Raw genomic sequence first — 26446 nt, 5'->3', positions numbered from 1 at the left:
TTTCTTCGTAGGTTTTGGCCTTTCTTGGGAGTTTTTCCTAGCCACCTTGCTTCTACACCTGCATTGCTTGCTGTTTGGGGTTTTAGGCTGAGTTTCTGTACAGCACTTTGAGATATCAGCTGATGTACGGAGGGCTATATAAACCAATTTGATTTGATTTGGTTTATAGTTTTTTGTGTGCTTTAGAGCAACGGTGTCTTGATGGAATTTATATTTGTGGTCCTGGCGACTGGACCATTTTTGAAACACCATTATTTTTGTCTTACTGAGATTTACTGTCAGGGCCTGTGACTGACAGAATCTGTACAGAAGATCTAGGTGCTGCTGTAGGCCCTCCTTGGTTGGTGACAGAAGCACCAGATCATCAGCAAACAGTAGACATTTGACTTAAAATTCTAGTAGAGTGAGGCCGGGTGCTGCAGACTGTTCTAGTGCCCGCGCCAATTCATTGACATATATGTAGAAGAGGGTGGGGCTCAAGCTGCATCCCTGTCTCACCCCACGGCCCTTTGGAAAGAAACGAGTGTGTTTTTTGCCAATTTAAACCACTCACTTGTTGTTTGTTTACATTGATTTTATAATGTCGTATGTTTTACCCCCAACACCACTTTCCATCAATTTGTATAGCAGACCCTCATGCCAAATTGAGTCTACGTTTTTATTTATTTTTGTCAACAAAGCATGAGAAGACTTTGCCTTTGTTTTGGTTTGTTTGGTTGTCAATTAGGGTGTGCAGGGTGAATACGTGGTCTATCGTACAATAATTTGGTAAAAAGACTATTTGACATTTGCTCAGTACATTGTTTTCAGTGAGGAAATGTACGAGTCTGCTGTTAATGATAATGCAGAGGATTTACCCAAGGTTGCTGTTGACGCATATCCCACGGTAGTTATTGGGGTCAAATTTGTCTCCACATTTGTGGATTGGGGTGATCAGTCCTTGGTTACAAATATTGGGGAAGATGCCAGAGCTAAGTATGATGTTAAAGAGTTTAAGTATAGCCAATTGGAATTTGTTGTCTGTATATTTTATAATTTCATTGAAGATACAATCAACACCACAGGCCTTTTTGAGTTGGAGGGTTTTTATTTTGTCCTGTAGTTCATTCAAGGTAATTGGAGAATCCAGTGGGTTTTGGTAGTTTTTAATAGTTGATTCTAAGATATGTATTTGATCATGTATATGTTTTTGCTCTTTGTTCTTTGTTTTAGAGCCAAAAAGATTGGAGAAGTGGTTTACCCATACATCTCCATTTTGGATAGATAATTCTTCGTGTTGTTGTTTGTTTAGTGTTTTCCGATTATCCCAGAAGTGGTTAGAGTCTATGGATTGTTCAATTACATTGAGCTGATTTCTGAAGTGCTGTTCCTTCTTTTTCCGTAGTGTATTTCTGTATTGTTTTAGTGATTCACCATAGTGAAGGCGTAGACTCAGGTTTTCCGTAGTGTATTTCTGTATCGTTTTAGTGATTCACCATAGTGAAGGCGTAGACTCAGGTTTTCCGTAGTGTATTTCTGTATTGTTTTAGTGATTCACCATAGTGAAGGCGTAGACTCAGGTTTTCCGTAGTGTATTTCTGTATTGTTTTAGTGATTCACCATAGTGAAGGCGTAGACTCAGGTTTTCCGTAGTGTATTTCTGTATTGTTTTAGTGATTCGCCATAGTGAAGGCGTAGACTCAGGTTTTCCGTAGTGTATTTCTGTATTGTTTTAGTGATTCACCATAGTGAAGGCGTAGACTCAGGTTTTCCGTAGTGTATTTCTGTATTGTTTTAGTGATTCACCATAGTGAAGGCGTAGACTCAGGTTTTCCGTAGTGTATTTCTGTATTGTTTTAGTGATTCACCATAGTGAAGGCGTAGACTCAGGTTTTCCGTAGTGTATTTCTGTATCGTTTTAGTGATTCACCATAGTGAAGGCGTAGACTCAGGTTTTCCGTAGTGTATTTCTGTATCGTTTTAGTGATTCACCATAGTGAAGGCGTAGACTCAGGTTTTCCGTAGTGTATTTCTGTATCGTTTTAGTGATTCACCATAGTGAAGGCGTAGACTCAGGTTTTCCGTAGTGTATTTCTGTATTGTTTTAGTGATTCGCCATAGTGAAGGCGTAGACTCAGGTTTTCCGTAGTGTATTTCTGTATTGTTTTAGTGATTCGCCATAGTGAAGGCGTAGACTCAGGTTTTCCGTAGTGTATTTCTGTATTGTTTTAGTGATTCGCCATAGTGAAGGCGTAGACTCAGGTTTTCCGTAGTGTATTTCTGTATTGTTTTAGTGATTCGCCATAGTGAAGGCGTAGACTCAGGTTTTCCGTAGTGTATTTCTGTATTGTTTTAGTGATTCGCCATAGTGAAGGCGTAGACTCAGGTTTTCCGTAGTGTATTTCTGTATTGTTTTAGTGATTCGCCATAGTGAAGGCGTAGACTCAGGTTTTCCGTAGTGTATTTCTGTATTGTTTTAGGGATTCACCATAGTGAAGGCGTAGACTCAGGTTTTCCGTAGTGTATTTCTGTATTGTTTTAGTGATTCACCATAGTGAAGGCGTAGACTCAGGTTTTCCGTAGTGTATTTCTGTATTGTTTTAGTGATTCACCATAGTGAAGGCGTAGACTCAGGTTTTCCGTAGTGTATTTCTGTATTGTTTTAGTGATTCACCATAGTGAAGGCGTAGACTCAGGTTTTCCGTAGTGTATTTCTGTATTGTTTTAGTGATTCACCATAGTGAAGGCGTAGACTCAGGTTTTCCGTAGTGTGTTTCTGTATTGTTTTAGTGATTCACCATAGTGAAGGCGTAGACTCAGGTTTTCCGTAGTGTATTTCTGTATTGTTTTAGTGATTCACCATAGTGAAGGCGTAGACTCAGGTTTTCCGTAGTGTATTTCTGTATTGTTTTAGTGATTCACCATAGTGAAGGCGTAGACTCAGGTTTTCCGTAGTGTATTTCTGTATTGTTTTAGTGATTCACCATAGTGAAGGCGTAGACTCAGGTTTTCCGTAGTGTATTTCTGTATTGTTTTAGTGATTCACCATAGTGAAGGCGTAGACTCAGGTTTTCCGTAGTGTATTTCTGTATTGTTTTAGTGATTCACCATAGTGAAGGCGTAGACTCAGGTTTTCCGTAGTGTATTTCTGTATTGTTTTAGTGATTCACCATAGTGAAGGCGTAGACTCAGGTTTTCCGGGTCTCTATGTTTATGGTTGAACAGGTTTCTCAATTTCTTTCTTAGATTTTTGCCTTGTTCATCAAACCATTTGTCATTGTTGTGCATTTTCTTCAGTTTTCTATTTGTGTTTTTTTTAAAGATTTGATAGGGAAGCTGAGAGGTCAAATATACTGTTAAGTTTACACCTTCACTGTTACAGTGGAACATTTTGTCCAGGAAGTTGTCTAAAAGGGATTGAATTTGTTGTTGCCTAATTGTATTTTGGTAGGTTTCCTAACTACATTCATTCCATCTATAGAATTTATTGGCTTTGATGCCTAATGATTGAGTATTTCTCTGTTCAGGGTGACTGTGGTTTTGCTGTGGTCTGATAGGGGTGTCAGTGGGTATGTACATAGTCAAGCATACCATTGACTATGTACATACCCAGCGTGTGACAGAGCTTCAGGAGTTGTGACCCATTTTGTTGGTTATGTTGTCATAGTTGTGCCTAGGGGGCATATGTGGGAGGGAATGCTGTCACCTCCAGGCAGGTGTTTGTCCCCCTGTGTGCTGAGGGTGTCAGGTTCTTGTCCGGTTCCGGCATTTAGGTTGCCACAGACTAGTACGTGTCCCTGGGCCTGGAAATGATTGATTTCCCCTCCAGGATGGAGAAGCTGTCTTCATTAAAGTATGGGGATTCTAGTGGGGGGATATAGGTAGCACACAGGAGGACATTTATCTCTGTTGAGATCATTTCCTTATTAATTTCTAGCCAAATGTAAAATGTTCCTGTTTTGATTCATTTAATGGAGTGAGTTAGGTCTGCTCTATACCAAATTAGCATACCCCCTGAGTCTCTTCCCTGTTTAACACCTGGTAGTTTGGTGGATGGGACTACCAGCTCTCTGTAACCTAGAGGGCAACCAGTGGGTCCGTCTCTCTCTCTCTCTCTCTCTCTGTCTCTGTCTCTGTCTCTGTCTCTGTCTCTGTCTCTGTCTCTGTCCCTCTCTGTCTCTCTCTGTCTCTCTCTGTCTCTCTCTGTCTCTCTCTGGCTGTGTGTGTGTTAACTTTGACATACCTCCCTACTAATGATCCAGCAGTTTCAGAGAGAGAGATAAGTTTACCATCTGTTACGTAAAGGTAGTGTGTACCCAGACAGAGAGGAGCTTCTCTGGGAACCAAGTTATTGACCCACCACTTGTTGATATGGGATTTATACTTGTCATATAATAAAAAATATTTAGTTTATTTCATGTCTATAAGATATTCATATTAGCCATAATTGTTATATGGTTCCTTCAATTTAATTCCATTAATTTCCTTTAGGTCAAAGGTAAACCCCAGAGGACACACGCACACACACACGCACACACACGCACACAAACACACACACACATACACACATACACATGTGAACTTCAGCCCTGGTCAAACAGGTTAGGCCACATTTAAGGGGGCGGGGCTGGTAAGGGGGCGGGGCTGGTAAGTGGGCGGGGAGGTAAAGAAGAACAGTATGCAGCACACACACTCAGACGTCCATAAACCTGAACAGAGAGGTGAGAGAAAGACAGAGAAGAAGAGACAGAGAGAGGGAGACCAACTTACCAACAGCTGAAAAACCATCGTACCAACAACAGAACAACCATCTTACCAACAACAGAAAAACCATCGTACCAACAACAGAACAACCATCTTACCAACAACAGAACAACCATCTTACCAACAACAGAACAACCAACAGCTGAACAACTTAACTTGCAGGTAATCTAATTCCACAATTTGAGTTACAGAATTAAAAAAATGATCAATCAAAATTATTTTTTAAAGACCTTTTTACATCAGCCAATGTTACAAAGCGCTGTACCCAGCCTAAAACCCCAAACCGCAAGCAATGCAGATGTAGAAGCACGGTGGCTAGCAAAAACTCCCTGGAAAGGCAGGAACCGAGGAAGAAACCTAGAGAGGAACCAGGCTATGAGGGCTGGCCAGTCCTCTGCTGGCTGTGCCGAGTGGAGATTATAACAGAACATGGCCAAGATGTTCAAATGTTCATAGATGACCAGCATGGTCAAATAATAATAATCACAGTGGTTGTAGAGGGTGCAACAGGTCAGCACCTCAGGAGTAAATGTCAGTTGGCTTTTCATAGCCAAGTATTCAGAGTTAGAGACAGCAGGTGCGGTAGAGAGAGAGAGACACAAAACAGCCGGTCCGGGACAAGGTAGCAATCATTAAGAGTATCTCTACCGCTCCTGCTGTCTCTAGAGAGTTGAAAACAGCAGGCCTGGGACAAGGTAGCAATCATTAAGAGTATCTCTACCTCTCCTGCTGTCTCTAGAGAGTTGAAAACAGCAGGCCTGGGACAAGGTAGCAATCATTAAGAGTATCTCTACCGCTCCTGCTGTCTCTAGAGAGTTGAAAACAGCAGGTCTGGGACAAGGTAGCAATCATTAAGAGTATCTCTACCACTCCTGCTGTCTCTAGAGAGTTGAAAACAGCAGGTCTGGGACAAGGTAGCAATCATTAAGAGTATCTCTACCACTCCTGCTGTCTCTAGAGAGTTGAAAACAGCAGGTCTGGGACAAGTATCACGTCCGGTGAACAGGTCAGTGTTCCATAGCCGGAGGCAGAACAGTTGAAACTGGAGCAGCAGCACGGCCAGGTGGACTGGGGACAGCAAGGAGTCATCATGCCAGGTAACCCTGAGGCATGGTCCCACAGCTCAAGTCCTCCGGGAGGGAGAGGGAGAGAGAATTAGAGAGAGCATACTTAAATTCACACAGGACACCGGATAAGACTGGAGAAACACTCCAGATATAACAGACTGACCCTAGCCCCCCGACACATAAACTACTGCAGCATAAATATATCATAATGTAGGTTATTATACAGATGGGTAATGGTATACGTTAGATAACACAGTTACAATGTGTACAATGTTCTACCTCTCCAAAGACTATCCTGGGGGTGATTGGACTGGAGTTTTCAGAACTTACATTACCTGCACCAGATCTTCAAATGAGTAGAGAGAGAGAGAGACAGATCTATCTATTTCACTTGATTTGGCAATGTAAACATATATTTCCCATACCAATAAAACCCTTAAATTGAATTGAGAGAGAGCGAGAGAGAGAGACAGACATAGAGAGAGAGAGAGAGAGAGAGAGAGAGAGAGAGAGAGAGAGAGAGAGAGAGAGAGAGAGAGAGAGAGAGAGGTAGTGAGCGCAAGAGAGAGGTGGAGAGAGAGGTGAAGAGAGAGCAAGAGAGAGAGCAAGAGAGGAAAGAGGTGAGGAGAGAGAGAGAGAGATGAGGAGAGAGAGAGAGAGAGGGGGGGAGAGAGAGCAAGAGAGGAAAGAGGTGAGGAGAGAGAGAGAGAGATGAGGAGAGAGAGAGAGAGCAAGAGAGGAAAGAGGTGAGGAGAGAGAGAGAGAGAGATGAGGAGAGAGAGAGAGAGCAAGAGAGAGAGAGAGAGAGAGAGAGAGAGAGAGAGAGAGAGAGAGAGAGAGAGAGAGAGAGAGAGAGAGAGAGAGAGAGAGAGATGAGGAGAGAGAGGGGGGAGAGAGAGAGCATACCACTTTGAATGCTCTGAGAGACTCTGGGTTGAGGTAAGTGACACCCCTATCAGAGTTATCTATCCAAAACGGAGATGTATGGATAAACCACTTCTCTAATCTTTTTGGCTCTATTAACAAATAACAAACAGCAAAAACATATACATGATCAAATATAAATCAAATTTTCAACTGCAGGACAAAATACAAACCCTCCAACCCCAAAAAAGCCTTTGGCGTTGATGGTATCCTCAATGAAATGATAAAATATGTAAACAATGCACTGAGCAAATTGGCTTTTTTTTTCTCCAAATTACCGTACAACAGACCACGTATTCATCCTGCACACCCTAATTAACAAACAAACAAACCAAAACAAAGGCAAAGTCTTCTCATGCTCTGTTGACTCAATTTGGCATGAGGGTCTGCTATACAAACTGATGGAAAGTGGTGTTGGGGGAAAAACGTACAACATTATAAAATCCATCTACACAAACAACAACTGTGCAGTTAAAATAGGCAAAATACAAATTTCTTTCCACGGGGCCGTGGGGTGAGACAGGGATGCAGCTTAAGCCCCACCCTCTTCAACATATATATCAACGAATTGGTGAGGTCACTAGAAAAGTCTGCAGCACCCGGCCTCACCCTACTAGAATCTGAAGTCAAATGTCTACTGTTTGCTGATGATCTGGTGCTTCTGTCACCAACCAAGGAGGGCCTACAGCAGCACCTAGATCTTCTGAACAGATTCTGTCAGACCTGGGCCCTGACAGTAAATCTCAGCAAGACAAAAATAATGGTGTTCCAGAAAAGGTCCAGTCGCCAGGATCACAAAAACAAATTCCATCTAGACACCATTGCCTTAGAGCACACAAAAAACCATACATACCTCAGCCTAAACATCAGCGCCACAGGTAACTTCCACAAAGCTGTGAACGATCTGAGAGACAAGGCAAGAAGGGCCTTCTATGCCATCAAAAGGAACATAACATTTGACATACCAATTAGGATCTGGCTAAAAATACTTGAATCAGTCATAGAACCCATTGCCCTTTATGGTTGTGAGGTCTGGGGTCCGCTCACCAACCAAGAATTCACAAAATGGGACAAACACCAAATTGAGACTGCAGAATTAGGCCGATACCCACTAATGATCACAGATGAACCTGGAGAAGAGTCCCCTAAGCAAGCTGGTCCAGGGGCTCTGTTCACAAACACAAACAGACCCCACAGAGCTCCAGGGCAGCAACCCAATTAGACCCAACCAAATCATGAGACAACAAAAAGATAATTACTTAACACATTGGAAAGAAGTAACAAAAAAGCAGAGCAAACTATAATGCTATTTGGCCCTAAACAGAGAGTACACAGTGGCAGAATACCTGACCACTGTGACTGACCCAAAATTAAGGAAAACTTTGACTATGTACAGACTCAGTGAGCATTGCCTTGCTGTTGAGAAAGGCCGCCGTAGGCAGACATGGCTCTCAAGAGAAGACAGGCTATGTGCTCACTGCCCACAAAATGAGGTGGAAACTGAGCTGCACTTCCTAACCTCCTGCCCAATGTATGACCATATTAGAGAGACATATTTCCCTCAGATTACACAGATCCACAAAGAATTTGAAAACAAACCCAATTTTGATAAACTCCCATATCTACTGGGTGAAATACCACAGTGTGACATCACAGCAGCAAGATGTGTGACCTGTTGCCACAAGAAAAGGGCAACCAGTGAAGAACAAACACCATTGTAAATACAACCCATATTTATGTTTATTTATTTTCCCTTTTGTATTTGAACTATTTGCACATCGTTACAACACTGTAAACAACACTATACATAATATGACATTTGTAATGTCTTTATTAATTTGGAACTTCTGTGAGTGTAATATTTACTGTTAATTCACTTTTGTTTATTATCTACTTCACTTGCTTTGGCAATGTTAACATATGTTTCCATGTCAATAAAGCCCTTACATTGAAATGAAATAGAATTTGAGAGAGAGAGAGAGAGAGAGAGATGTTATTTCCTATTACATAAGATAAAAACATGATTGCTTATGATTGAGTATAGCACAGGTAAAGCTATTTTTCAAAATATTGATTATGGTCAAATATGATTATTGATTTTTAACGTAGACTTTCAGTCGTTGTGCTAATGCTTGTCAGTTAGTAATGCTAGTCAGCTATTAATGCTAGTTAGTTAGTAATGCTACTCACTTAGTAATGCTAGTTATTAATGTGAGTCAGTTAGTTGTACTAGTCAGTTAGTAATGCTAGTCAGTTAGTAATTCTAGTTAGTTAGTAATGCAAGTTAATTAGTAATGCTAGTCACTTAGTAATGCTAGTTAGTAATGCTAGTCAGCTAGTAATACTAGTCAGTTAGTAATGCTACTTAGTTAGTAATGCTAGTTAGTTAGTAATGCTACTTAGTAATGCTAGTTAGTTAGTAATGCTACTTTGTTAGTAATGCTAGTCAGTTAGTTATGCTAGTCAGTTAGTAATGCTAGTCAGCTATTAATGCTAGTTGGTAATGCTAGTTAGTTAGTAATGCTATTTAGTAATGCTAGTTATTTAGTAATGCTAGTTAGTTAGTAATCCTACTTAGTAATGCTAGTTTGTTAGTAATTCTACTTAGTAATGCTAGTTAGTTAGTAATGCTACTTAGTTAGTAATGCTAGGTTAGTTAGTAATGCTACTTCATTAGTAATGCTAGTTCGTTAGCAATGCTAGTTCGTTAGTAATGCTACTTAGTTAGTAATTCTACTTAGTCAGTAATGCTAATTCGTTAGTAATGCTAGTTCGTTAGTAATGCTAGTCAGTTAGTAATGCTAGATAGTTAGTAATGCTTGTCAGTTAGTAATGCTAGTCAGTTAGTAATGCTAGTCAGTTAGTTATGCTAGTCAGTTAGTAATGCTAGTTAGTTAGTAATGCTAGTTAGTATTGTCTCACGGTAGTACCTCTAACTTCCTTCATACTGCACGCAGAAGCATGCAAATGTTTTCAACGAGTTCCTCTTGACTATATAGAAGTAAAATAAGAATGTGTCAGTCAGGTTAACAAGTTCATCTGACTATAGGGAAGTAGGGTGAGAATCTGTCAGTCAGGTTAACAAGTTCATCTGACTATACGGAAGTAGAGTACAAATCTGTCAGTAAGGATAACAAGTTCATCTGACTATAGGGAAGGTGAAAAATAGAGAGATGGTAGAGAAGATAAGTAAGCAGGAGGTTAGTGTGTGTGAGAAAGGTGTGTGTGTGTGTGTGTGTGTGTGTGTGTGTGTGTGTGTGTGTGTGTGTGTGTGTGTGTGTGTGTGTGTGTGTGTGTGTGTGTGTGTGTGTGTGTGTGTGTGTGTGTGTGTGTGTGTGTGTGTGTGCATTCTCTGTGCATGCTGTAAAACGCCATGTAGGTGTGATCTCTTTGATTTTACAGTATGGTATTATATTGGGGTATGTATCTATTTATCCAGGAGGAAGAGGAGGAGCGTTTGACAAACAGGACGACCTGTAAGCCCACCTGGCGACCTCTTCACTGAGATGCGAAGACGGTTCTCGAAGTCGGGGGTAAAGACCCCAAAAACCTCCGAACCCCAGGGTTAGATATGATTTATTTGACCAAATATGTGTTTTAATTCATGTTTTAAGAGTTGTCTTCTGAGATCCAATCTTGTTGTATAATTGTTTTTTTTACACAAATACATTTAATTCAAGGAGTGCCTATCCCGATGTCTGCTGAACGACCCCAAACTTCCTCTGTAGCCTCTTCGCTTCCCACCCCAAGCCTTGCTGCAGCGCTAGCCCGGCGAAGGTTCACCCTGAGTGGGGCAGCTGACAGCCAGAACCAAGGACTGCCGGTCTACTGCAGGTGTGTTAAACTGGGTTTTGCCTGATCCCTGAGCCCTTTACACACAAACACTAACACACTTCACTCACACACACTCTCTCTCTCTCCCCCTTCCTCTCTCTCTTCACCCTCCGCCATCCTCCCTTCTTTCCCTCCCTCTCCCTCTCTCTCTTCCTAACACTACCCCCCCCCAATCCCAGAATGCCATTGTCTCGTAGCTTCCTGTCTGAAGACCAGTTCCAGTGTTCCATCTGTCTGGATATCTTCATAAACCCCGCCTCCACTCCATGTGGACACTCCTTCTGCATGGCCTGCATTGGTAGGTAGTTGTACTTCAAATCAAATGTTATTTGTCACATGCACCAAATACAACTTACAGTGAAATGCTGACTTGTAGCCTTTAAACAACAATGCAGGTTTAAGAAGAGAAAAAAAAAGTGTTAAGAAATTATTTACTAAATAAACAATAAATAAAAAAATTATGAGAAAATACAAAAATAAATAATTAAAGAGCAACAATTAAATAACAGTAGCTGAGATATATAACGACGGTATTTGAGGAAACAGAGTAAATGTTTGAGGACACCGGTTAGTCAAGGTAATTGAGGTAATATGTACATGTAGGTGGAGGTAACGTGACTATGCACAGATAATAAACAGATAGAAGCAGCGTAAAAATAGGGGAAGGGGTCAATGCAAATAGTCTGGGCAGCCATTTTGTTTAGCTGTTCAGGAGTCTTATTGATTGGGGGTAGAAGCTGTTAAGAATCCTTTTGGACCTAGACTTGGAGCTCCGGTACAGCTTGACGTGCAGTAACAGAGAGAACAGTCTATGACTAGGGTAGCTGGAGTCTTTGACCATTTTTAGAGCTCTGACACCGCCTGGTATAGAGGTGCTGGATGGCAGGAAGCTTGGCCCCGGTGATGTACTGGGCCATATGCGCTACCCTCTGTAGTGCCTTGTGGTCGGAGGCCGAGCAGTTGCCATACCAGGCGGTGATGCAACCATGCTTTCGATGGTGCAGCTGTAGAACCTTTTGAGGATCTCAGGACCCATGCCAAATATTTTAAGGCTCCTGCGGTGGAATAGGTTTTGTCATACCCTCTTCGCGACTGTCTTGGTGTGTTTCGACCATGTTAGTTTGTTGGTGATGTGGACACCAAGAAACTAGAAGTTCTCAACCTGCTCCACTACAGCCCTTCGATGAGAATGGGGGCGTGCTCAGACCTCCTTTTCCCTGAGTCCACAATCATCTCCTTTGTCTTGATCACGTTGAGGGAGAGGTTGTTATGCTGTCTCCACACGGCCAGGTCTCTGACCTCCTCCCTATAGGCTGTCTCATCGTTGTCGGTGATCAGGCCTACCACTGTTGTGTCATCAGCAAACTTAATGATGGGGTTGGAGTCATGACTGGCCATGCAGTCATGAGTGAACAGGAAGTACAGGAGGGGACTGAGCACGCACTCCTGAGGATCCCCAGTGTTGAGGATCAGTGTGGCAGATGTGTTGTTACCTACCCTTACCACCGAGGGGGCGGCCCGTCAGGAAGTCCAGGATCCAGTTCCAGTTGTAATCCATGGCTTCTGGTTGGGGTATGTACGTACGGTCACTGCGGGGAAGACGTCATCAATGCACTTACTGATGAAGCCAGTGACTGATGTGGTGTAATCTTCAATGCCATCGGAAGAATCCGTAAAACGTATTCCAGTCTGTGTTAGCAAAACAATCCTGTAGCTTAGCATCTGCATCATCTGACCACTAATACTCCGCATTGAGCCAGTCACGGTTATTTCCTTCTTTAGTTTTTGCTTGTTAGTAGGAATCAGGAGGTTAGAGTTATGGTCAGATTAGTCAAATGAAGGGTGAGGGAGAGCTTTGACGTGTCGCTGTGTGTGGAATAAAGGTGGTCTAGAGTTTTATTTTTCTCTGGTTGCACATTTAACATGCTGGTAGAAATGAGGTAAAACGGATTTAAGTTTCCCTGCATTAAAGTTTCCGGCCACTAGGAGCGCCACCTATGGATGAGCGTTTTCCTGTTTGCGTATGGCCTTATACAGCTCATTGAGTGGGGTCTTAGTGCCAGCAATGGTTTGTGGTGATAAATAGACAGCTATTAAAAATATAGATGAGAACTCTTGGTAAATAGTGTGGTCTACAGCTTATCATGAGATATTCTACCTCAGGCGAGCAAAACCTTGAGACTTCCTCAATATTAGATTTCATGCACCAGCTGTTATTGACAAATAGACACAGACCACTACCCCGTGTCTTACCGGAGGCAGCTGTATGTTATTCATGCCGTCTTTCAGCCACGACTCCGTGAAACATAAGAGATTACAGTTTCTAATGTCCCGTTGGTAGGATAGTCTTGGTCAGAGCTCATCCAGTTCATTATACAGTGATTGACCTACGCCCCCTATATCTCTGTCTCTTCTTCATGTGATTGGCTAATAGTAACAGAAGGTAGAGGTGGGTTACCCACAAACCCAGCCGGCTGTATCTCTGTCTCTTCTTCATGTGATTGGCTAATAGTACAGAAGGTAGAGGTGGGTTACCCACAAACCCAGCCGGCTGTATCTCTGTCTCTTCTTCATGTGATTGGCTGATAGTACAGAAGGTAGAGGTGGGTTACCCACAAACCCAGCCGGCTGTATCTCTATCTCTTCTTCATGTGATTGGCTAATAGTACAGAAGGTAGAGGTGGGTTACCCACAAACCCAGCCGGCTGTATCTCTATCTCTTCTTCATGTGATTGGCTAATAGTACAGAAGGTAGAGGTGGGTTACCCACAAACCCAGCCGGCTGTATCTCTGTCTCTTCTTCATGTGATTGGCTAATAGTACAGAAGGTAGAGGTGGGTTACCCACAAACCCAGCCGGCTGTATCTCTGTCTCTTCTTCATGTGATTGGCTAATAGTACAGAAGGTAGAGGTGGGTTACCCACAAACCCAGCCGGCTGTATCTCTGTCTCTTCTTCATGTGATTGGCTGATAGTACAGAAGGTAGAGGTGGGTTACCCACAAACCCAGCCGGCTGTATCTCTATCTCTTCTTCATGTGATTGGCTAATAGTACAGAAGGTAGAGGTGGGTTACCCACAAACCCAGCCGGCTGTATCTCTGTCTCTTCTTCATGTGATTGGCTAATAGTACAGAAGGTAGAGGTGGGTTACCCACAAACCCAGCCGGCTGTGTCTCTGTCTCTTCTTCATGTGATTGGCTAATAGTACAGAAGGTAGAGGTGGGTTACCCACAAACCCAGCCAGCCGTATCTCTGTATCTTCTTCATGCGAATGACAGGGATTTGGGCCTTGTCTGGTGTCTGAAGTAAATCCTTCGCATCTGACTCGTTAAAGAAATCTTTGTTCAGTACGAGGGGAGCGATCGCTTCTCTGATAACTAGAAGCTCTTTTTGGTCATCAGAGACAGTGGCAGAAACATTGTGTATAAAATAAGTTACAAATAACGCAACAACAACAAAACACACACAATAGGTTAGGAGCCCGTAAATAGGCAACCATCTCCTTCGGCGACATTATCATTAGGGGAGCAATTAGGGCTAAGCGCCTTGCTCAAGGGCACATCGACAGATTTGTCATGTAGTCAGCTTGGGGATTCGAACCAGCAACCGCTAGGCTTCCTGCCACACACACACCAGTGTGCCTTAGAGCAAGCAGGGGAAGTTACTGAACCTGCCCAGGTACCTATGAGCCCTACGTGACCTCAGTGGTCTCAACATGTGGTATGTTGTCATGGTGGTGATATGTATGTTCAGACGGGTGAATAAACGATCTGTTCTATTCTGTCCTCTGATCCAGGTCGGCACTGGGACGATGCTAAGCTCTGCCAGTGTCCTCTCTGCAAAGAGACCTTTAAGAAGCGTCCGGACCTTCAGATTAACCGGACCCTCAGGGAGATCACAGAGCAGTTCAAATCCATGTCCGGGGTGTCTCGGTTGGGCAGCGGGACGTGGAGAGGTGTCCTTGGGGCTGGAGGTGAGGTATCTTAAAAATATATATTTTAGGGAATGTTCTAGTTTTAAAGACAGATTATTTTACGGTAGACAGACAGACAGACAGACAGACAGACAGACAGACAGACAGACAGACAGACAGACAGACAGACAGACAGACAGATATTCCATAGAAAGTGAATGGGGGAATAGGGTATGGAACAGCTTCCTCCAGAGACATATGGACTACAGGCACTACCATTAGACCAGCCCCCGGCATGCAGGTGTGCTGTTCTTGATAATACTGTACGTTATTGTATTTATTTACTGTATGTTTCTATTAATCTAGGAGGAGGAGGAGGACGAGGAAGAGGAGGGGGAGAGGACAGAGACCATCAGGATCCCAGCACCATAGAGAGGGAGTGGATGGACACTAAGGTGGGTTGTAGGGAGGGAGGGAGGGAGGGAGGGAGGGAGGGAGGGAGGGATATAGAGGTATAGAGGTGGAGAGGGAGAGAGATATATATAGAGGTAGAGAGGGAGAGAGATATATATAGAGGTAGAGAGGGAGAGAGATATATATATAGGTAGAGAGAGAGAGAGATAGATATATAGGTAGAGAGGGAGAGAGAGAGAGAGGTAGAGAGGGAGAGGGAGAGATAGATATAGAGGTAGAGAGGGAGAGAGATATATATAGAGGGAGAGAGGGAGAGAGAGAGATAGAGGTAGAGAGGGAGAGGGAGAGATAGATATAGAGGTAGAGAGGGAGAGAGATATATATAGAGGGAGAGAGGGAGAGAGAGATATATATAGAGGTAGAGAGGGAGAGAGAGAGATAGATATAGAGGTAGAGAGGGAGAGAGAGAGAGAGGTAGAGAGGGAGAGAGAGAGATAGATATAGAGGTAGAGAGGGAGAGAGAGAGATAGATATATAGGTAGAGAGGGAGAGAGAGAGAGAGGTAGAGAGGGAGAGGGAGAGATAGATATAGAGGTAGAGAGGGAGAGAGATATATATAGAGGGAGAGAGGGAGAGAGAGATATATATAGAGGTAGAGAGGGAGAGAGAGAGATAGATATAGAGGTAGAGAGGGAGAGAGAGAGAGAGGTAGATAGGGAAAGAGAGAGAGATATATATAGAGGTAGAGAGGTAGAGATATATATATAGAGGTAGAGAGGGAGAGAGAGAGATAGATAGATATAGAGGTAGAGAGAGAGAGAGAGAGAGAGGTAGAGAGGGAAAGAGAGAGATATATAGAGGTAGTTAAAACACTGTATATATATAACATGACATTTGTAATGTCTTTATTGTTTTGAAACTTCTGTATGTGTAATGTTTACTGTTAATTGTTATTGTTTATTTCACTTTATATCTACCTCAGTTGCTTTGGCAATGTTAACACATGTTTCCCATGCCAATAAAGCCCTTGAATTGAATTGAATTGAATTGAATTGATATAGAGGTAGATAGGGAGAGAGAGAGATAGATATAGAGGTAGATTGGGAGAGAGAGATAGATATAGAGGTAGATAGGGAGAGAGAAAGAGAGATAGATATAGAGTTAAAGAGAGAGATATGGAGGTAGAGAGAGAGATATAGATTTAGATAGGGGAGAGAGAGAGAGAGAGAGAGAGAGAGAGAGAGAGAGACATAGATATAGAGGTAGATAGAGAGAGAGAGATAGAGGTAGATAGGGAGAGAGACATAGATATAGAGGTAGATAGGGAGAGAGACATATATATATAGAGGTAGATAGGGAGAGATAGATAGATATAGAGGTAGATAGGGAGAGAGAGAGATATAGAGGTAGATATGGAGAGAGAAAGAGAGATAGATATAGAGGTAGATAGGGAGAGATAGATATAGAGGTAGAGAGAGAGATATAGAGGTAGATAGGGAGAGAGAGATAGATATAGAGGTAGATAGGGAGAGAGAGATAGATATAGAGGTAGATAGGGAGAGAGAGATAGATATAGAGGTAGATATGGAGAGAGAGATCGATATAGAGGTAGATAGGGAGAGATAGATAGATATAGAGGTAGAGAGGGAGAGAGAGATGCTTCAAAGAGGTGAGGTTTTACCTGATCCATGTTCTGGTGTCTGTCTAATCAGAGGGAAGGTGTTATAGATGGTACCAGGTATCCAGGTGTCTGTCTAATCAGAGGTAAGGTGTTATAGATGGTACCAGGTATCCAGGTGTCTGTCTAATCAGAGGGAAGGTGTTATAGATGGTACCAGGTATCCAGGTGTCTGTCTAATCAGAGGTAAGGTGTTATAGATGGTACCAGGTATCCAGGTGTCTGTCTAATCAGAGGTAAGGTGTTATAGATGGTACCAGGTATCCAGGTGTCTGCCTCAAAGACCCAGTACAGCATCAAGTGGTGAGGGGACTGCAGGATACGTTTTGGCAAGTATTGGGTTATTCTGTGTTTGTAGCATGCATTCAACTATTGTTTCTCCTCCTCTCGCCTCTATGTGTGTGTGTGTGTGTGTGTGTGTGTGTGTGTGTGTGTGTGTGTGTGTGTGTGTGTGTGTGTGTGTGTGTGTGTGTGTGTGTGTGTGTGTGTGTGTGTGTGTGTGTGTGTGTGTGTGTGTGTGTGTGTGTGTGTGTGTGTGTGTGTGTGTGTGTGTGTGTGTGTGTGTGTGTGTGTGTGTACCAGACCCAGCTACATATGTCTGAGGCAGAGATCCATCAGCTGATTCTACAGAGACAGAGGAAGATGGAGGAGATAATGTCATCACTGGCTCAACTACAGGTGACCTTTAACCCCTGACCCTAAACCCTGGGGATGGACGTTGACCGTTAGCCCCTAACCCTTAACCCTGGGGATGGACGTTGACCTTTAGCCCCTAACCCTTAACCCTGGGGATGGACGTTGACCTTTAGCCCCTAACCCTTAACCCTGGGGATGGGTTACTACAGCACATACCTTAAACGATGTAACTTAACCCTGAACGTTTACCCTCAACTCTCTCTAAGGGCTCTCTTTTCGGCGTTAAGGTGGCGCTCTTTTGTCAAACGCACTTTAGTTTTCCATTTTGTCCGGTAAAAACAAACGTTTTCCAGCCCAACGCACCATTCTAACATCAGCCCTGCGCTCACATGGGATACGCGTCCTAATTAGAATGTTTATCCAAAGTGATAATTTCAGGCTGGTATTTAAGATCAACCAGAAGCTGTTTTTTAGCGGTAACACAGTTGGTTATGGTCATGGTTTGACACTGCCCAAATGGAACAACAGTAATGTGATTTTGTCGCATGTATACTTGAGAAACATGAAACAGTGATGTTTTTTTCCCCCGTCTGGTTTTATTTGACCTCAACAACAAGCCTCTTAACAGAAGGCTGTTTTTCAATGTAATCAAGACCGTTGATCAAGTGTTTGACTCGTGAGACCGCTTGGAAAGCAATCTTATTCACCAAAGCTTCATTAAAATAGAGAGTTTGAGAGGGGCAAAACAGTGATCTATTTAATCTATTTATTGTAGACAGACCTACATTATTGTAGCCGTGCTTTGGACGTGAATAAAACCAGTGCATTCGGGAAAGTATTCAGACCCCTTGACTTTTGACACATTTTGTTACATTACAGCCTTATTCTAAACTGGGTTAAATAGTTGTTTTCCCTTCATCAATCTACACACAATGTCCCCATAATGACATCACAATACCACATAATGACATCACAATATCCCATAATGACATCACAATACCCCATAATGACATCACAATACCCCATAATGACATCACAATACCCCATAATGACATCACAATATCGCATAATGACATCACAATACCCCATAATGACATCACAATATCCCATAATGACATCACAATACCCCATAATGACATCACAATACCCCATAATGACATCACAATATCCCATAATGACATCACAATACCCCATAATGACATCACAATACCCTATAATGATATCACAATATCCCATAATGACATCACAATATCCCATAATGACATCACAATATCCCATAATGACATCACAATATCCCATAATGACATCACAATATCCCATAATGACATCACAATACCCCATAATGACATCACAATATCCCATAATGACATCACAATACCCCATAATGACATCACAATACCCCATAATGATATTACAATATCCCATAATGACATCACAATACCCCATAATGATATCACAATACCCTATAATGATATCACAATACCCCATAATGACATCACAATATCCCATAATGACATCACAATATCCCATAATGACATCACAATATCCCATAATGACATCACAATACCCCATAATGACATCACAATACCCCATAATGACATCACAATATCCCATAATGACATCACAATATCCCATAATGACATCACAATACCCCATAATGATATCACAATACCCCATTATTTTTATTTTTATTTAACTAGGCAAGTCAGTTAAGAAAAATATATTATTTTTCAATGAAGGCCTAAGAACAGTGGGTTAACTGCCTTGTTCAGGTGCAGAACGACAGATTTTTACCTTGTCAGCTCAGGATTTGATCTTGCAACCCTTTGGTTACTAGTCCTACGCTTTAACCGGTAGGCTACCTGCCACCACTAGGCTACATCACCGTTTTTTAAACTGAAATAACACATTTACATAAGTATTTAGACCCTTTACTCAGTCAGTACTTTGTTGAAGCACCTTTGGCAGTGATTACAGCCTAGAGTCTTCTTGGGTATGATGCTACAAGCTTGGCACACCTATATTTGGAGAGTTTCTCCCATTCTTCTCTGCAGATCCACTCTGTCAGCTCTGTCAGGTTGAACAGGGAGCGTTTACTGCACAGCTATTTTCAGGTCTCTCCAGAGATGTTCAATCGGGTTCAAGTCCGGGCTCTGGCTGGGCATCTCAAGGGCATTCAGAGACTTGTCACGAAGCCACGCCTGCGTTGTCCTGGATGTGTGCTTAGGGTCGTTGACCTGTTGCAAGGTGAACCTTCACCCCAGTGCTCTGGAGCAGGTTTTCATCAAGGATCTCTCTGTTCATCTTTCCCTTGATCCTGACTAGTCTCCCAGTCCCTGCCGCAGAAAACCTCCCCACAGCATGATGCTGCCACCACCATGCTTCACCGTAGGGATGGTGCCAGGTTTCCTCCAGATGTGACGCTTGGCATTCAGGCCAAAGAGTTCAATCGTAGTTTCATCAGAACAGAGAACCTTGTTTCTCATGGTCTGAGAGTCCTTTAGATGTCTTTCTGGCAAACTCCAAGCGGGTTGTCATGTGCCTTTTACTGAGGAGTGGCTTCCGTCTGGCCACTCTACCATAAAGACCTGGTTGGTGGAGTGCTGCAGAGTTGGTTGTCCTTCTGGAAGGTTCTCCCATCTCCACAGAGGAACTCGGGACAATAGTCCTAGTCCCTATATCAGTGAGACAGCCATAATGCAGTTTACAGTAGTCCTAGCCCCTATATCAGTGAGACAGCCATAATGCAGTTTACAGTAGTCCTAGTCCCTATATCAGTGAGACAGCCATAATGCAGTTTACAGTAGTCCTAGCCCCAATATCAGTGAGACAGCCATAATGCAGTTTACAGTAGTCCTAGTCCCTATATCAGTGAGACAGCCATAATGCAGTTTACAGTAGTCCTAGTCCCTATATCAGTGAGACAGCTATGTTTATATTTACAGTAGTCCTAGCCCTTATATCAGTGAGATAGCTATGTTTATATTTCATCACGGAAGCAATACAATAACTGAGAACAATGTAGACTGCAAACAGGTTGACCAATGCGCTAGGTTTGTTAAAAATAGAGCCCTAAAACTAACACACGCTCTCACTCCCTTCCCCAGCTCTCAGTGGAACGTGAGACAGCCATAATGCAGTTTACAGTAGTCCTAGACACCCTATATAGAGCCCTAAAACTAACACACGCTCTCACTCCCTTCCCCAGCTCTCAGTGGAACGTGAGACAGCCATAATGCAGTTTACAGTAGTCCTAGACACCCTATATAGAGCCCTAAAACTAACACACGCTCTCACTCCCTTCCCCAGCTCTCAGTGGAACGTGAGACAGCCATAATGCAGTTTACAGTAGTCCTAGACACCCTATATAGAGCCCTAAAACTAACACACGCTCTCACTCCCTTCCCCAGCTCTCAGTGGAACGTGAGACAGCCATAATGCAGTTTACAGTAGTCCTAGACACCCTATATAGAGCCCTAAAACTAACACACGCTCTCACTCCCTTCCCCAGCTCTCAGTGGAACGTGAGACAGCCATAATACAGTTTACAGTAGTCCTAGACACCCTATATAGAGCCCTAAAACTAACACACGCTCTCACTCCCTTCCCCAGCTCTCAGTGGAACGTGAGACAGCCATAATGCAGTTTACAGTAGTCCTAGACACCCTATAGAGAGCCCTAAAACTAACACACGCTCTCACTCCCTTCCCCAGCTCTCAGTGGAACGTGAGACAGCCATAATGCAGTTTACAGTAGTCCTAGACACCCTATATAGAGCCCTAAAACTAACACACGCTCTCACTCCCTTCCCCAGCTCTCAGTGGAACGTGAGACAGCCATAATGCAGTTTACAGTAGTCCTAGACACCCTATATAGAGCCCTAAAACTAACACACGCTCTCACTCCCTTCCCCAGCTCTCAGTGGAACGTGAGACAGCCATAATGCAGTTTACAGTAGTCCTAGACACCCTATATAGAGCCCTAAAACTAACACACGCTCTCACTCCCTTCCCCAGCTCTCAGTGGAACGTGAGACAGCCATAATGCAGTTTACAGTAGTCCTAGACACCCTATATAGAGCCCTAAAACTAACACACGCTCTCACTCCCTTCCCCAGCTCTCAGTGGAACGTGAGACGGCCATAATGCAGTTTACAGTAGTCCTAGACACCCTATATAGAGCCCTAAAACTAACACACGCTCTCACTCCCTTCCCCAGCTCTCAGTGGAACGTGAGACAGCCATAATGCAGTTTACAGTAGTCCTAGACACCCTATATAGAGCCCTAAAACTAACACACGCTCTCACTCCCTTCCCCAGCTCTCAGTGGAACGTGAGACAGCCATAATACAGTTTACAGTAGTCCTAGACACCCTATATAGAGCCCTAAAACTAACACACGCTCTCACTCCCTTCCCCAGCTCTCAGTGGAACGTGAGACAGCCATAATACAGTTTACAGTAGTCCTAGACACCCTATATAGAGCCCTAAAACTAACACACGCTCTCACTCCCTTCCCCAGCTCTCAGTGGAACGTGAGACAGCCATAATGCAGTTTACAGTAGTCCTAGACACCCTATATAGAGCCCTAAAACTAACACACGCTCTCACTCCCTTCCCCAGCTCTCAGTGGAACGTGAGACAGCCATAATGCAGTTTACAGTAGTCCTAGACACCCTATATAGAGCCCTAAAACTAACACACGCTCTCACTCCCTTCCCCAGCTCTCAGTGGAACGTGAGACAGCCATAATGCAGTTTACAGTAGTCCTAGACACCCTATAGAGAGCCCTAAAACTAACACAAGCTCTCACTCCCTTCCCCAGCTCTCAGTGGAACGTGAGACAGCCATAATGCAGTTTACAGTAGTCCTAGACACCCTATATAGAGCCCTAAAACTAACACACGCTCTCACTCCCTTCCCCAGCTCTCAGTGGAACGTGAGACAGCCATAATGCAGTTTACAGTAGTCCTGGACACCCTATATAGAGCCCTAAAACTAACACACGCTCTCACTCCCTTCCCCAGCTCTCAGTGGAACGTGAGACAGCCATAATGCAGTTTACAGTAGTCCTAGACACCCTATATAGAGCCCTAAAACTAACACACGCTCTCACTCCCTTCCCCAGCTCTCAGTGGAACGTGAGACGGCCATAATGCAGTTTACAGTAGTCCTAGACACCCTATATAGAGCCCTAAAACTAACACACGCTCTCACTCCCTTCCCCAGCTCTCAGTGGAACGTGAGACAGCCATAATGCAGTTTACAGTAGTCCTAGACACCCTATATAGAGCCCTAAAACTAACACACGCTCTCACTCCCTTCCCCAGCTCTCAGTGGAACGTGAGACGGCCATAATGCAGTTTACAGTAGTCCTAGACACCCTATATAGAGCCCTAAAACTAACACACGCTCTCACTCCCTTCCCCAGCTCTCAGTGGAACGTGAGACAGCAGGCGTCATGTGTGTGTTCAGTGCGTTGGTGTGCGCGGTTGAGAGGTCGCAGGCTGAGCTCATGGAGGTGATTGAGATTAGTAGGCAGTTGGCAGAGCACCAGGCGGACGATGTGATTCGTCAGCTAGAACAGGAAGTGAATGAGCTCAGGAAGAGAAGCCACGCCCTCTCCCAGCTGGCCCAATCAGACGACTACGTTCATTGTAAAAAGGTGAGAGGATGGGGGGAGGGAAACGAATACACGTTTAAAGAACAAGATGGTCGTTTTCCAGACTACATTGTAGATGTTGTATTACATCAATCAACAGATGCTCACTATGTCACCTACTGCAGTATCATATAATCACTATGTCACCTACTGCAGTATCATATAATCACTATGTCATCTACTGCAGTATCATATAATCACTATGTCATCTACTGCAGTATCATATAACACCTACTGCAGTATCATATAACACCTACTGCAGTATCATATAACACCTACTGCAGTATCATATACTCACTATGTCATCGACTGCAGTATCATATAACACCTACTGCAGTATCATATAACACCTACTGCAGTATCATATAACATCTACTGCAGTATCATATAATCACTATGTCATCGACTGCAGTATCATATAACACCTACTGCAGTATCATATAACACCTACTGCAGTATCATATAACACCTACTGCAGTATCATATACTCACTATGTCATCGACTGCAGTATCATATAATCACCATGTCATCTACTGCAGTATCATATAACACCTACTGCAGTATCATATAATCACCATGTCATCTACTGCAGTATCATATAACACCTACTGCAGTATCATATAATCACCATGTCATCGACTGCAGTATCATATAATCACCACGTCATCTACTGCAGTATCATATAATCACCACGTCATCTACTGCAGTATCATATAATCACCATGTCATCTACTGCAGTATCATATAATCACCACGTCATCTACTGCAGTATCATATAATCACCATGTCATCTACTGCAGTATCATATAATCACCATGTCATCTACTGCAGTATCATATAATCACCATGTCATCTACTGCAGTATCATATAACACCTACTGCAGTATCATATAATCACCATGTCATCTACTGCAGTATCATATAATCACCACGTCATCTACTGCAGTATCATATAATCACCATGTCATCTACTGCAGTATCATATAATCACCACGTCATCTACTGCAGTATCATATAATCACCATGCCATCTACTGCAGTATCATATAATCACCATGTCATCTACTGCAGTATCATATAATCACCACGTCATCTACTGCAGTATCATATGATGTGGTTTGATTATATGTTTAACACCTGGCATGAATCTGCAATGTAGTCAGCCTGGAACAGCTATTTCCACTCAATGAAAAACTTACACTCTTTGCTCCCGCCCCCACCCTCAGAGCTACCCTGCACTCTGCACTCCTCCACCAATCAGAGACTGGTCTGGGGTGTCGGTAAACTGTGACCTGGGAACGGGGCCCATCTATACATCGCTGTCTGTCCTGGTCCAACGTTTCCAGGAAGAGATCAGCAGGATGGTTCAATTTGGTGAGTACTGCTCCTCTCTCATCTCCTCTCTCTCTCTCTTTCTCTCATTTCTCTCTCTTTCTCTCATTTCTCTCATCTCATCTCTCTCTTTCTTTCATTTCTCTCATCTCTCTCCCTCCTCTCTCATATCTCCATCTCCCTCTTTCTCTCATTTCTCTCCTCCCTCATCTCTCTCTCTTTCTCTCCTCTCTCATCTCATCTCTCTTTCTCTCCTCCCTCATCTGTCTCTCTTTCTCTCCTCCCTCATCTCTCTCTCTTTCATCTCTCTCTTTCTCTCATTTCTCTCCCTCTTTCTCTCCCCCTCATCTCTCTCTCTTTCTCTCCTCCCTCATCTCTGTCTCTTTCTCTCCTCCCTCATCTCTCTCTCTCTTTCTCTCCTCTCTCCCCTCTCTTTCTCTCATCTCTCTCCCTCTTTCTCTCATCCCTCATCTCTCTCTCTTTCTCTCCTCTCTCCCTCTTTCTCTCCTCTCTCATCTCTCATCTCTCTCCCCTCTCTCTCTCTTTCTCTCCTCCTCTTATCTCTTCTTTCTTTCTCTTCTCTCATCTCTCTCCCTCTTTCTCTCCTCTTATCTCTTCTTTCTTTCTCTAGTCTGTTTCTCTCCTCTTTCTCTCCCTCTTTCTCTCATCTCTCTCCCTCTTTCTCTCCTCTCTCATCTCTCCTCCTCTTATCTCTTCTTTCTTTCTCTCCTCTCTCTTTCTCTCCTCTGTCTATATCTTCTTTCTTTCTCTCCTCTCTCTTTCTCTCCTCCTCTTATCTCTTCTTTCTTTCTCTCCTCTCTCTTTCTCTCCTCTCTCATATCTCTCCTCCTCTTATCTCTTCTTTCTTTCTCTCCTCTCTTTCTCTCCTCGTGTCTTTGGCATCATTAAAGTGAAGACTGTTATTTTATCAAATCAATTCTCTGTAATTATTATTACGTGATTAAACTAATCATGTAAATGTAATTAACCAGGATGTCGGGGCACCAAGAAAAATCTTCAGAATACAAAGTTATAATTTTCCTAATATAACTTTTCAGATATTTTAATATCTGACCAATTAGTCTTCTAATTAATGAACAATTCTTTACCTCGCGGTAGTCTCATTCCAAACGTCGAAAGGTGTTGCTTATCTGCACGAACCCGAGTCTTTGCCATGAATCATCTATACATCAGATGACTTACTCATTTATTTACGAACTAACTAAATAATCACAGAAATGTAATAAACAAAACAACAATATATATGGTTACAAGGAAATGATAAAGGAAGTGGGTGTGGACTGAGAAGGCCGGGAAAGACAAGAGTCACTACACAGTTGATAATTATATTGATTGAAATGCTAATCCTTTGCACATGAACGCTCACTCATTCGGGAATAATTGCAATCAATATATATATTTATGCCCAGTGTGTCGTGATGATCTCTGTTGGAATCGTCCGTCTTTCTGTTGGAAAGTTCATCTGAACTTCTCTTTGTGTCCCTGGAGTCTTTCGTGGTTAGATTGGATACTTCAGAGTCCCATTCAGAAATGTTCTTATAGAATAGATGTTTCCTGCTGCAGACCAGTAATTAGTATCGAAGATTCGCTCTTATTCTGTCGCTATCGAAAGTCTCACAGTTGAACCATTTCCACCAGTGTAGCCAATGGTTAGGAATTCAACTCTTCTCTCTTTCTCTCCTCTCTTTCTTCTCTCTTTCTCTCCTCTCCTTCTCTTTCTCTCATCTCCTTCTCTTTCTCTCCTCTCCTCCTCTTTCTCTCCTCTCCTCCTCTTTCTCTCCTGTCCTTCTCTTTCTCTCCTGTCCTTCTCTTTCTCTCCTCTTTCTATCCTCTTTTCCTCTCCTCTTTCTCTCCTCTCTTTCTCTCCTCTCCTCCTATTTCTCTCCTCTCCTCCTCTTTCTCTCCTGTCCTTCTCTTTCTCTCCTCTCTTTCTCTTTTTCTCCTCCTTCTATCCTCTCTTTCTCTTTCTCTCCTCTTTCCATCCTCTCTTTCTCTCCTCTTTCTCCTCTTTCTTTCTCTCCTTGAATTTCAAATTAGGGAGGTGTTAAACAATGGAGGTATTTAAATACTTTACCTGCAGAGAAGCAGAGAACCATTCACACTGACCTGATACCTGTAGAGAACCATTCACACAGACCTGATACCTACAGAGAACCATTCACACTGACCTGATACCTACAGAGAACCATTCACACAGACCTGATACCTGTAGAGAACCATTCA

The 26446-nt window shown here is 43.0% G+C and overlaps 1 protein-coding gene and 1 long non-coding RNA gene across 45 annotated transcripts in view; both read left to right on the top strand.

Annotated features, from left to right (window-relative positions):
* The first annotated feature begins 4687 nt into the window (after positions 1 to 4687).
* Positions 4688 to 26446, top strand: part of LOC118378303 (E3 ubiquitin-protein ligase TRIM39) — a 37023-nt gene continuing 15264 nt past the window's right edge. For all 44 annotated transcript variants that reach the window (XM_052497845.1, XM_052497883.1, XM_052497859.1 and 41 more), the window contains exons 1-9: positions 4688 to 4905; positions 10174 to 10298; positions 10415 to 10568; positions 10748 to 10866; positions 14365 to 14541; positions 14848 to 14936; positions 17156 to 17251; positions 22640 to 22873; positions 24097 to 24244. In XM_052497845.1, coding sequence (XP_052353805.1) covers positions 10241 to 10298; positions 10415 to 10568; positions 10748 to 10866; positions 14365 to 14541; positions 14848 to 14936; positions 17156 to 17251; positions 22640 to 22873; positions 24097 to 24244 — 1075 coding nt within the window. In that variant the 5' untranslated portion in view covers positions 4688 to 4905; positions 10174 to 10240. The remainder of the gene's footprint in view (positions 4906 to 10173; positions 10299 to 10414; positions 10569 to 10747; positions 10867 to 14364; positions 14542 to 14847; positions 14937 to 17155; positions 17252 to 22639; positions 22874 to 24096; positions 24245 to 26446) is intronic.
* LOC127916288 (uncharacterized) lies at positions 15013 to 17148 on the top strand. Its single transcript, XR_008094250.1, has 3 exons — positions 15013 to 15169; positions 15256 to 16020; positions 16302 to 17148. It is a non-coding gene; the product is annotated as an uncharacterized LOC127916288 (long non-coding RNA).

Source organism: Oncorhynchus keta, chromosome 35, assembly GCF_023373465.1.
Source record: "Oncorhynchus keta strain PuntledgeMale-10-30-2019 chromosome 35, Oket_V2, whole genome shotgun sequence".
NCBI lineage: Eukaryota > Metazoa > Chordata > Actinopteri > Salmoniformes > Salmonidae > Oncorhynchus > Oncorhynchus keta.
The sequence above is the reverse complement of the archived record's forward strand: the minus strand, read 5'-3'. Positions and strand labels throughout refer to the sequence as shown.